This window comes from Eimeria maxima, genomic scaffold (assembly GCF_000499605.1).
Source record: "Eimeria maxima Weybridge genomic scaffold, Emw_scaff1095, whole genome shotgun sequence".
NCBI lineage: Eukaryota > Apicomplexa > Conoidasida > Eucoccidiorida > Eimeriidae > Eimeria > Eimeria maxima.
Window position 1 is genome coordinate 982 of NW_013564121.1, and position 11,724 is coordinate 12,705.

At 51.0% G+C, this 11,724-nt stretch overlaps 2 protein-coding genes across 2 annotated transcripts; one reads left to right on the forward strand and one right to left on the reverse strand.

The window, feature by feature from the left end:
* Positions 1 to 1,725: 1,725 nt before the first annotated feature.
* EMWEY_00048460 (hypothetical protein, conserved) lies at positions 1,726 to 7,284 on the forward strand (the record flags this gene model as incomplete). The annotated part of the gene is made up of 11 exons (XM_013479361.1): positions 1,726 to 3,364; positions 4,043 to 4,110; positions 4,217 to 4,245; positions 4,641 to 4,690; positions 5,099 to 5,139; positions 5,277 to 5,284; positions 5,404 to 5,481; positions 6,040 to 6,071; positions 6,478 to 6,576; positions 6,788 to 6,854; positions 7,191 to 7,284. The coding sequence occupies 11 exons, from the start codon at positions 1,726 to 1,728 to the stop codon at positions 7,282 to 7,284; spliced, it is 2,205 nt and encodes a 734-aa protein (XP_013334815.1).
* A 902-nt stretch (positions 7,285 to 8,186) lies between these two features.
* Positions 8,187 to 9,251, reverse strand: EMWEY_00048470 (hypothetical protein; the record flags this gene model as incomplete). The annotated part of the gene is made up of 3 exons (XM_013479362.1): positions 8,187 to 8,385; positions 8,644 to 8,725; positions 9,155 to 9,251. The coding sequence occupies 3 exons, from the start codon at positions 9,249 to 9,251 to the stop codon at positions 8,187 to 8,189; spliced, it is 378 nt and encodes a 125-aa protein (XP_013334816.1).
* Positions 9,252 to 11,724: the final 2,473 nt, after the last annotated feature.

Genomic DNA, 11,724 nt, shown 5'->3' on the forward strand with positions numbered 1-11,724 from the left:
TGGTCGTGTGCACCACAACCCTCCGTCCTTCATTAAAAACAAAAGGATGCCCCTTGATCTCTTGTTTCCTACGCCTTTACAACGATGTTACTGTACATCCATTCAACAAGCCCATTCGGTCATGCAGCTACGGAGTGCCTACAGGTTGCAGGTGTGTGCACCAAAGGGCCAATTTTTGCGCATATTCATGCATGCATAAATCGCACTACATACGCTCATGCATACAGGAAGTGTAGGTGTTGCTGCTATGTCCCTTCACGAGGGTTGCTGCAGCAAACGCAGCTTTGCTGCTGCAACACGGTTAGTTTAGTTGATTCTAGTGTAGATTGTGTTGCTGCACCTGCACTTGATGTTTCTGGAGTTGCTGCAGTTGCTGCAGCATTTATGTAGCTGTTATTTGGGTTGCTACTGTTGCTGCTGCTCTTTTTATGTAGCTGCTGGTGCTTCTACATGTGCTGCTGTTACTGCTGCTGCAGCTGCAGCTGCAGCAGACTCGTGGCTGTAGCACGGGTTTGATACGTCCGTTTTCCTCGGTTTTTTATACATAATAAGTCAGACAGAGAAAATATAAATCGTTTTCTTCCCACTGTATTTATTGTTTCTTAAAAATGAGAGAAACGGCTGCAAAATCTCTGTGGTATGTAGGCAGCTGTGTAGCTGTGGACCATTGGTCTGGTTTATGCTCCAGCAGCAGGAATTTATTATGAGCGTTTGCCTCCCTTTTTCCTCTTTTTTATTTTACATTTATACATAATATTTATCTGCAATATGTATAAATTATTTTATCTTTTATTTCCCCTGTCTTTGTAGTCAACGTTCTCCTGTCAGCGCAGCCGACTCCGCTACTGCAGTTGCGACTGCTCCAGCGGGTGCTGGAGTTGCTGCCGCACGTGTTGCCGCAGCAGGAAGTCAACTGTGCTGGGGCAGTTCCTGCTGCTGCACAAGCTAAGGGGGCTGCTGCTAGGGCTTCTGTTGGAGCTGTTGCTGGATCTGTCTCCGCATGTGTTGCTGCAGCAGAAACCCCACAGTGTTTGTCCTTTGAGTGTCTCCTTTTCTGTCTCCCCACAAACTGTCTTCTTTTAAGGGCTCACGTCTTAAGCCCCCACAGGAAGTCCTCTTCCATTAGCTGCAGCCGCTGCATTAGCTGCAACAGCTGCATTAGCTGCAGCAGCTGCATTAGCTGCAACAGCTGCATTAGCTGCAACAGCTGCATTAGCTGCAGCAGCTGCATTAACTGCAACAGCTGCATTAGCTGCAGCAGCTGCAACACCGCAGGACCTACAGGAGCCACTGCTGCTGCTGCTGATTCGCTGCAGCGGCGCTGCAGCAACAGCATCCGCGCTACCTTCCTGAAGGTGTGTGTCTCCTATATTTCTCCTTCCTTCTTCAATGATGTGCTGCCCCACACAAGAATCACTCTTGCTGCAGGAGGGTTCACCGTTTGTTCCCCCCGACCGGGGAACCCCAACAGAGGGCCCCCCCAGCTGGGGGCCCCCACACAGAGTAGGGCCCCATACGGGTACCGCTAGCTGCTCGATACTTTCTTTTGCTGCTGCTGCTGAGGGCCAGCTGGTGGAGAGACCGCAGAAGAGGCAGCGCACCACAAGTAGGTGTCTCCTGCTGCAGGAGACAGGTCCCTACATAAGGCACCAGACAGTCCCCTTCGTTGGACCGCGTGGAAAACAATACAGAGACAGCGAGCAGCAACCCCAGCAGCAGCTGCACATGCACCAGCACCAGCAGAGGCAGCAGCAACAAAGCGTGCAGAAATGGAGACCTACGTGCAGCAACGACAAACGTGCCAACAGCAGCAACAGCAACACCAGTAACAGGAATAACAGCAGCAACAGCCACAGCAGCAGGAACAGCAGCAACAGCAGCAACAGCAGCAACAGTAGCAAGAGCAGCAATGACAGCAGCAGCAACAACAGACACCTTATCCGACCTCACCCGCTGAAACAGCAGGACCGAAGGCGAGCAGGTTCATCTCTGCTGCCTCGAAAGCAGCAGCAACAGCAGCAGCAGCAGCAGCAGGACAACAAGCAGCTTAGGCTGCAGCTGACACATGCCGGGCTGATCTTACGCAGCCAGCAACAGCAACAGGAGCAGCAACAGCAGCATCAGCAGAAGCGACCGCAACAACGATATTTGAATTTCTCTTTGTCTCCTGACGAGGGCCGCATGCACGGGGGGCCCCGGGGGGCCCTCTCACCTGCGGGCTGCAGCAGTTTTCTCCCTGTCCTTATCTCCGATATAGATAACTGCAGCAGCAGCAGTAGCAGCCTAAGCAGCAGCGGCAGCACCAGTAATTTCTCTAGCTGCAGGCACCTTTGCAGCGACGCCAGAAGCAGCAACCACTGCCACACCAATAGCAGCAAAAACATGTACAGCAGTAGCATTAGCAGCGGCAACAGCAGTGTTGGCAGCAGCAGTGTTTGCAGCAGCAGAATGGGCGGCAGCAGCATTAGCAGCAGCAGCATTAGAAGCACCACAGCGGAGCCCAACGTTGTACCCTCCCCTATACTTAGGGGCCTCTCTACCGGCTGTCACAGGGGGCCCCAAGAGGCCCCCTCAAGATATCCAAACGGGTATAAAAGAGGTACTGTTGTAACTGCAGTTGAGGGGCCGCACACATCACCTCTCGTAAGGCTTTCTTGGGCAGCAAACCCTCCTGTGGAGGACGCGGCTGGGCAGCAGCAGCAGCAACTGCAGCAGCAACAAGAGCAGAACACGCAACAGCAAACGCAGAAACAACAGCAACAGCAGCAGAAACAGCAGCAACAGCAGCACCAGCAACAGCAAACGCAGCCGCAGCAGCAGCCACAACGGGTCGAGCTCAGCAGCAGCGGCACCACCAGGGACCCTCAGCTGCGTGTCTTTGAGGTTGTCTCTGTCCCTGTGTCTCCTTCGCAAGGAGACAGTTGTCTCCTACGTGTCCTAGAAGGGGAGACCGTGGGCCCCCTCCCTGCAGCGAAAGGGGGCCCCCACTCTCCTCCTCGAAGCACCAGTGGTTCCTTTGCTGGGGGCCCCCATTGTACACCAAGGCAGCTGCTGTCCTTTGGAGGGGTTCCTGCTTCAGATAGGAGACAGCAAGAGCAGCAGCAGCAGCAGGAACAGGAAAAGCCGGAGCAGCAGCAGCAGCAGCAAGAAGAGACAGCACGTGTGGGGCCCCCCAGGCTAGGAGCAACAGTCCGCTGTTCTGTCTTCGCAGGCAAGGGTACTCTTGCTGCTGCTGTTGCCTCGTCAGGGGCCCCCGGCTTGCTACAGGTGTATCAGAGGCCCCTATGCAGCGGTGGGGGGGCCCCTGCTGCTGCTGCTGCAGAAGCATTTCTGTCTCTTAAGGTGACTCAGCTGTCCGCATACCGTAAACCCTAAACCATAGACCCTACGTTTCGAGCCTTAGAGACGCAAAGAAACCAAAAACCGCCAAAGCAACAACAGTGGCACGCGCCGGGTTAGGGGTGAGGGTTTAGGACATGGGGGTTAGGGTTTTGGGGTGTACAAACAGCGCCAAATGGACGCCAGTCTCTTTCTTGAGGGATTCCCTTTCGCTGCATGGACAATCCTGATGCCCAGCAATATGCCGCATGCAGAAAGAGAGTAAACCTTACGACCCAAACCCTAAACCCTCGAATCTTGATCTTTCCCCAGTTGGCCTCACCACAACAACGTAATTATGGTTTAGGGTTAAGGAGACACTCTTTTATCCTCCTTAAGCTAAACTATCCCTTTTAAACCCTTGCAGATTGCTGCAAGAGATCCTAACGACAAAGCAGCAAGAAGAAGCCCTGGAGGGGGAAGATAAAGAAGAGAACAAACACTCTGAAGGAAGTGTCTCCTTGAGGTTTCTGCCAACCAAAGAATTCACGCCAGCTAAAGGTTGGTTTAGGGTTTAGGGTTTAGGGGCTTCAAACATCTCTCCATGAACTCGCTATAGTCTGAGACGCTATCAAGCCATCTTGCCGGCTTTAGGGTTTAGGATCAAGCTCAAGGGTTTAGGGTTTAGGGTTTAGGGTTTAGAGTTTAGTGTTTGTGTCTTCAGGGACCCACTGGCTGCGCAGCATTATGGGCCGTTTTGCCTCTAACAGCAACAGCGGCACCAACCAATCTGTGCGCCTCCCCCAAGCTTTATTCCCTTTGCTATGAGCCCCAAACACTAACCTGTAAACCCTAAGCCCTAGGATTTGTTTGTTGTGTCATTTTCTCTTTCCTGCAGCTCTATGGACTTTCTGGGGAGGCATTGAGGTCTGGTGAATTGCGCTATCGAGGGCTTTGAGTTTTAGACATCGCTGAGGTTTTAGGGTTTACGATTTAGGGTTTAGGGTTTAGCAGGATATCTTTTGCTTGTAACCAGGAACTACAGGGTTTCTCCGCTACCTAGCAAGAGGGGTTTTCCTTTGTTTCTGTTGCTTGCAGCGCAACGGGGGCCCTCTTGATTCACCTCCATGTAAACCTTAAACCCTAAACCCAAAACGCTAAACCCTAACTAGGACTTCAGGACCGCGTGCTGCCTCTGCCGCTGTGCGAGCAGAGAGAAGCCCCTCACATTCTTCAAGACCTCTCCGAGATCTCCGAAACCCTGCTGGGAGCCGTGGGTTGATAGTTTAGGGTTTAGGGTTTAGGGTTTAGGGTTTTATCAGGGTAGGTGGAAATCTAGTGATCAAGCATAACGGGGAGCACTTGGAGATAAGTATAATGGTTTTAGGGCTTAGGGTTTAGGGTTTAAGGTGTAGGTTTGGCGACGGCGCAGAATCTCAGCACCGACGAACTTACCCTCAAAGGTCTCGGAATATGGGGGTAAGAAGAGAGCCCTAGAGAGCGCGAGACTCCTAAACCCTAAACCCTAAACCATAAACCCTATACCCTAAAGCTATACTGCGGGCTCTTGCTGCTTCAGTGTAGGGATTAGTGTTTAGGTTTCAGTGCCTATATGAAGTCACACGCTTGACCCCAAGTTATTCCCTTCGCCGTAAACCCTAAACCTTTGCCATAAACGCAAAATTATTCAGACTGAAACCTCCACAAGCTGGCTTCTCTTTAGGTTAAAGGCTTAGTATGGCTGCGGGTTTAGGGTTTATTGTTTGTGGGTGTGTTGCAGGCGTCCTGCTGCGCCCCCAAAAAATGGGTCTCGCTGCGCTGGTGAGCAGAAACTAAACCATAAACCATAAACTCTAAACCCTAAATCCTAAAGGGATACTGTTTAGGAGAGCTGCATGAGTGATCACGCCCCTTAAAGTCCAGTGTTTACGGTTTAGGGTTTAGGGTTTAGGGTTTAGGTCTGGTGGTGCTGCTGCCTTCCTTCAGACAAAAGGGGGCAACCTGTTTGGCTCGCCGATGAGTGGTGCTCGTGGACACGTAAGGCGGCACAGATTAGGGTTTAGGGTTTAGGGTTTAGGATTTAAGGAACCAGATTTTGAATGACGCTTTTGAGGTGCAGAAACATCGATTGGCCGACGAACGCTTCTCTCCTGGATCCTCTCGGTACTGCTGCTAATGCAGCTGCTGCTGCTTTTGCTGCTGGTGTTGCTGCTGTTTCTTCTGCTACTGCTGTTGCAGTTGCTTGTGTTGTTTTTGCTGCTGCGGCTCCTTCTGATGTTGCTTGTTCCCACCTGCTTGTTTCTTTAGAGTATCGATGTTCAGGGTTTAGGGTTTACGGTTTAGGCGTTTGCTGTTTTGCCTTGCAGCCAACAACAGACCAGCGCATAATACAGGCAAGACCTCTAGACATTAGGCCCTAAACCGTAAACCCTAAACCCTAGACCCAAACTCCTTAAGCCTAGGATTGTGGGAGGTGTTGTGGTGGCTACCGTATCGCCAATAAAAAGCGGAAGCCCTAAACCCTAAACCCTCGTTTCAGATGTGTTTGTCTCTGTTGCAGGCTCGGCAGCAAGCAGTGACGATTTGTCTGGCCCACTTGCCCGCCCTTACCTGCTGTATGCCCCCACGGGTTTAGGGTTTTGGGTTTAGGATTGATGTTGTTTAGTGTTAGCGCAGATTAGGCTTTAGGGTTTAGGATTTAGGCGGGGTTTGTGTGCTCAGACAACTTTACGAGGAGTTTGAAGGGTGTAAAGGTACCTGAAAACCCCAGCAGTGACAGCTAAACCATGCATCGGGCCTAAACCCTAAACCCTAATAGTTTAAACCCTAAACCCTGCTTGTAACACGCAGTGGTTATAAACCATAATTCCCCCTTGTTTTAAAACGCTCCTTCTTGTATAGGACATTTGGCGGGTTGTTTCCTCCCTACGTCAGCACGCGCCCCTCACCTGGCCCCACGTGAAGCAGCTCCTGAGCTTCTGTAAACCCTAAACCCTAAACCCTAAACCCTGAAGTTCAACTGTAAACCCCAAGGGCTTCCTCTCATTCCCACCGTGAGGCCCATCCCGGGGGTCCTCCTGCACGGCATGCAGGCAAGGTAGGGTGTTGCTGGGAGTGCGGCTAAGGTTTAGGGTTTAGGGTTTAGGGTTTGTGGAGCAGGCAGGGCATTTGATGGCCTTTGTACACTTCTAAAGGGCCGCCCGCAGCTGTCGGCAATATCAGCAGTTCGCCGCACTTTTGAGTTGCAAGGGCGTATTAGTGAGGGTACCTAAAACCCTAGACCCTAAACCCTAATCACTAAACTTGAAGGCCGGTTCTAAGCGCATCAAATATACTGGCTGTTGCAGGATAAGACATTAAACCCTGCAAATGCTGTCTGCTAGCTGGAAAGCTTCTGGCCCGACGTTAGGATCCGTACTAGGGTTTAGGGTTTAGGGTTTAGGGTTTAGGGCTTTGTACGTTCGTACAGTTGGACGATTGTTGGCGAGCCAACTCGACCTTAGCAAATGCAAGGAACAAGCGGAGTCCGTCTATAGGTTTGAGGGTTTAGGGTTTAGGGTTTCCTCTAGCTCTCCGGGTTTAGGCTTTGAGGGTTTGGGGTCTAGGGTCTAGGGTTTATGACTCACAACAATGCATGCCTTTGCTACCCCAGACTGGCTTTTCTGACTACTCCAGAAGAAGAAGAGCTGAAAGTAACTTCCGCCTAAACCCTAAACCCTGAATCCTAATCGCTAAACACTAAACCCTAACACAAGCGTTAGTTAAGTTTATGTCTCCCTTGGCGCATTGAGTGGATAATTGTGGGGCGAGTTGCTGCCGGTGCCGCTTGGAGTCTAGGGTTTAGGGTTTAGGGTTTAGGGTTTGGGGTTTAGGGTTGGCGTTGGGGCGCCACAGGAAATGTGCGAATACGTGGGAAGCACAGAATTCCTCCAGGCAGCCCATGAGCGGTTTTTAGAGGCACGCTAAACCCTAAACCCTAAACCCTAATCTAATCCGTGAACGCTAGCCGCCAGCTCAGCTCATCACCTTGCAGTGCGCCACGGAGATGTTCTCATAAATGATAAGGGTTTAGGGCTTAGGGTTTCCTGCTTTCAGGAGTTCGAGGCAAATAAGGAGGAGATGAATTACGCTATTCCCGCGGATTGTTCCTTTATTGCTTCTTATTATCCTGGCAAGAATCTGCACCCTAGGTTGTATCGTCCTTAGGGTTTAGGGTTTAGGGTTTAAGCTTTATGGTGGTGGTTTGTTCTGCAGGTCTGCTGCTGTACATACACCGCAGCGTGCCGCAGGCAGAAGAGAGAATTCCTCCCTCTGATGCATTTCATTACGCGTTTGTTGATGGCGACTACGTGGGGGCAGCTAAACCCTAATTTTGATTATAAAAAAGAATAAACCCTTGCGTTCTTGTCACCTTCCTAAACCCTAAACTCTAAACCCTAGATTGTCCTGCGCTTCGTTGTCCTCGTCAGGCCGTCTTCCAAAACTCGCAAGACAGCTTCTTCAGTTGGAGTGGTGCTTTATTCACCTTACTGGGGTCTAGAGTTTAGGGTTTAGAGTTTAGACATTAGTGTTTAGGGTTATGGGTTTACGGTTTGAATTTTAGCATGCGGGGTTTGCTCACCTACCTAGGTCGTCAGTATTGAATGGGACGAATAAACTGCTGTTCGGGTGCCCCATCATACCTAAACCCTAAACCCTAAACCCTAAACCCTAGATGTATGCGCAGACTTGGAAAACCCTCATAGGCAGTTGCATTGGTATCGTTGGAATGCCGCGAGAGCCCTCTCTAAAGAAGTTTCAAAACATCTTTACCACTTCACCCCGGCTCGTAAACCCTAAACCCTAAACCCTAGCTAGACCCAGAAAATTCAAGACCCTATCCAATTCTGGGCAGTAGGCATTGCTTCTGCACTGTTGTTGCGAGCCTTGCTAATGACATAGTGCAACAGCCGCTGCTGCTGCTCATGTTGCTGCTGTTGCTGCTTCCCTTGTTGCTGCTGCTGCTGCACAGAAGCTGCAATAGGAGAATTGGATGCGTTCCTAGCCTTAGCGCGTTTGTCGGTGAGTCTGACGGCCCCATGCAGACGCCATCAAGGCTCATCGAATCCAGCGTTTAGGGTTTAGGGTTTAGGGTTTAGGTTTTGTGGGTGTGGGGGCGACCCCAGGAAGACCCGTCTTGGAGCTTCCCGGTGTTTAGAGGGGGGCCCCTCATCCATCTGCGGCGCTGCCAACAAACATTAAGCAGCAATGAGGGTTTTATGCCTTTCTCCTTCAAGCTTCTTCATAGACAAGTAATACCCTAAACCCTAAACCGTAAACCCTAACGCGGAGCACCATGTAGCAAGATTCTCCTTCTCGAGGTCCCCCAGCCTCCACGCGTTCCTACAGGCGCATGCAAAATAAATTGCTGATGTATAGAAACAGCAGAATATAAACCCTAAACCCTAATCCCCTGCATGGCCTGTTGCTGTATCTGCTGCTTGGCTGTGCTGCAGTCTGCTGTAGTATCTGGTAGGAACCACAGGCCACAAACCCTAGGGTTTCGCCGAGTCCTTAAGCGCAGGCCAAAAACCTAAACCCTAAACCCTAAACCCTAAACCCTAATTGTTCGGTTTGCAGTTTCCTAGTGCGTGTGCTGCTCTGTGGGTTAGGCCATAACGGCTGTGGCAAATCGAGTAAGAGGGACACTGCAGCAGCAGCAGCAGCAGCACAGCAGCAGATATAGATATTGCTGCTGCCCTGTGGCTTGGTTGATTGGGCCTGCTGCTGCTACTGCTGGTGCTAATGGTTTTGCAACTGTTGCTGCTACTGCTGCTGCAACTACTGCTCCTATTACAGCTGCTATTGCTGCTGCTACTGCTGCTGCTACTGCTGCTGCTGCTGCTGCTGCAGCCTTGCTTCGCGTAATTGGAGTTGCTGTACACCTGGCGCATATTGGGTCGAGGGTTCCTGCAGCATTTGCTGCCTTCGGCCGAATCCGCAAGATTCGTTGGAGCTCCTCGTGTACAAACCCTAAACCCTAAACCCTAAGCCCTAGATTGTGTGCTGTGTCTTCTTTACATTACAACTGAGACTCAAACCCCAACCAGATGAAGACAGTGGTTTGGGGGCTGTGTTGGAGAATACCAGCAGAGCATGCATGCAGGAATAAGGGTTTAGGGCTTAGGGTTTAGGGTTTTTTGCAGCATGCGAAGGCGTAGTGCCAACCCTGTCGAGCTTTCACTGCGAACTCTTCCGCCTAAAACAAATACTCAAGTGACACCCCACTTGAGCTGCTGTTGCTGCTGCTGCTGCTGTTTCCGCTGCTGCTGTTTCCTTTGCTGCTGCTTCTTCTTCTGCTGCTGTCGCTTGACGTCTAGCTGCTGCTGGGTCGGTTGGTACTGCAGAGTCTCGCTAACTCCCTCACGACTGTAAACCCTAAACCCTAAACCCTACACCTTAGGCATTCAAGCTGATACATTAAAATAGATGTCTATGATTGTATGCAGAGACGGACTTGAAAACACTCTTCTTCTTATGGATGACTTCGTGAGTTAGTCCTTTTGCTCAGCATATTTTAATAGGGGACGGTAGGGTTTAGGGTTTAGGGTTTAGGGTTTAGGGTTTAGGGTTTGTTCTCTATGGGTTGTCTCTGCAGGGTGTCGGCACAAGACATCGTGAGCTCATCGTGAACTCAAGCAGAGAGCAAACCCTATAAACCCTTCCTGCACTTCCTTTGCTGCAATGAAATGGAACAGCTACACTCTAGGGTTTAGGGTTTAGGGTTTAGGGGTTTCGTTTGGCCTCTGCAGCGGATGGCCAAGCACTGCTGTACGGGGCACTTAAGATGTGCGTTCTTCAATCCAAGTGCATACAGGTAAACCCTAAACCCTAAACCCTAAACGCGTCGAACCCGACGTCTGCTAGGCTGGATCTGCTTAAGGAGCAAAGAATCTCTGAGCCCTAAACGCTAAACCCTAAACCCTTCTGCTTCCGTATAGGGCATCTGGACAATAAGCTCTGCACATCCTGTGTTAGCGCATCGACTGGAGAGGCTCAACTGTGAGACAGGTCTCGTGCTGCTGCAGCACCTTGCTGCTGCCCGGCAGCAGCAGCAGCACCAAACTGGAGCACCAGCACGGGTCCCTGACAGGCGCATATGCCGGCTTGTTCCCCTCTTCACGCTGCGAGCAGGTGAGATCGAGTGCCTAGGTTTTAGTGCTTGTAGTCTAGGGTTTAAGGTTTAGGGTTTAGGGTTTGGTGTTTTGCCTGCTGCTGCAGGGTTACAAGGAGACCCTCCTAGTCTTAGTATGATGCATGCAGAGACTATCCCACCGAGTGAGCCATGGGAGTCGCAACCCTAAACCCTAAACCCTAAACCCTAAACCCTAAAGCCCAAAGACTAAACCCTAAACCCTTAACCCTTTGTTGCTGTTGCACCTGCAGGAGTGGTTGCTCGAGCTGCTGCAGCCTTCTGCAATATTTCAATGCAGCGCCCAATCGACGAAGAAGATGAGGAGGCAAGTCTTGCACCTGGGGTTTGGGGTTTAGGGTTTAGGGTTTCGTCTCTTTTAAAAACCACGGGCCTGTTTAACAGCTCAGTAATTGTTGATCCTGCTGTTGCTGCTGTTGCTGCTGCTTCTGCTGCTGATGGTGCTGCTTCTGCTGCTGCAGGGGTGTGTGTGGAAGACGGAATCGAAGGCTTTGAGGAGAATCTCGGCCCTGGGCAGGCTATGCTTACGGGCCCCGCAAAAGTTAGATTGCTAAACCCTAAACCCTAAAACCCTAAAGTATAAACTCTAAACACTAATGTCTGTGGCCCTAAACCCTAAAGTATGAACCCTGAACCTTGCTCCGTGGGCCCTAAACCCTCATGGGGAATACTAAAACCCTACCTAGCAGATCTATGGGTAGCCCTAAACCCTAAACCCTAGAGGGCTACATGGTTAGTGTGGGCAGTAAACGGCAGCCCTTAGGATGCAGTACGGAGGAGACAGTAGCGAGGGGACAGTGCTGCTGCTGCTGCTACTGTTCGTGCTGCTGCTTCTGTCTCCTGAGAGCAGCATGTTGCGGGGTCATATGAGGTTTTCACGCACGTGCAGGCACTGTTGCTGCTGCCAGGTTCAACAGCAGCAGCAGCAGCAGCAGCAGAACTGCTGCTCCTGCTGCTGTTATGGATTCTGTGTCTCTTAAAGGAGAAGACACTTAAAAAAGAAGAGACAGTTGACTAAACAGAGGAAAAAGTCCCTTTTAGCTGCTGCCTCGGCCTACTCGTGCACCAGATCATCTGCTGCTGCTGCTGCAGCAGCAGACGACGACCTGTTGCTGCTGCTGGAGGTGTCCCCTCATTGTCTTCTTTGGGTTTTCTGACTAAACAGAGGAAAAAGTCCCTTTTAGCTGCTGCCTCGGCCTACTCGTGCACCAGAT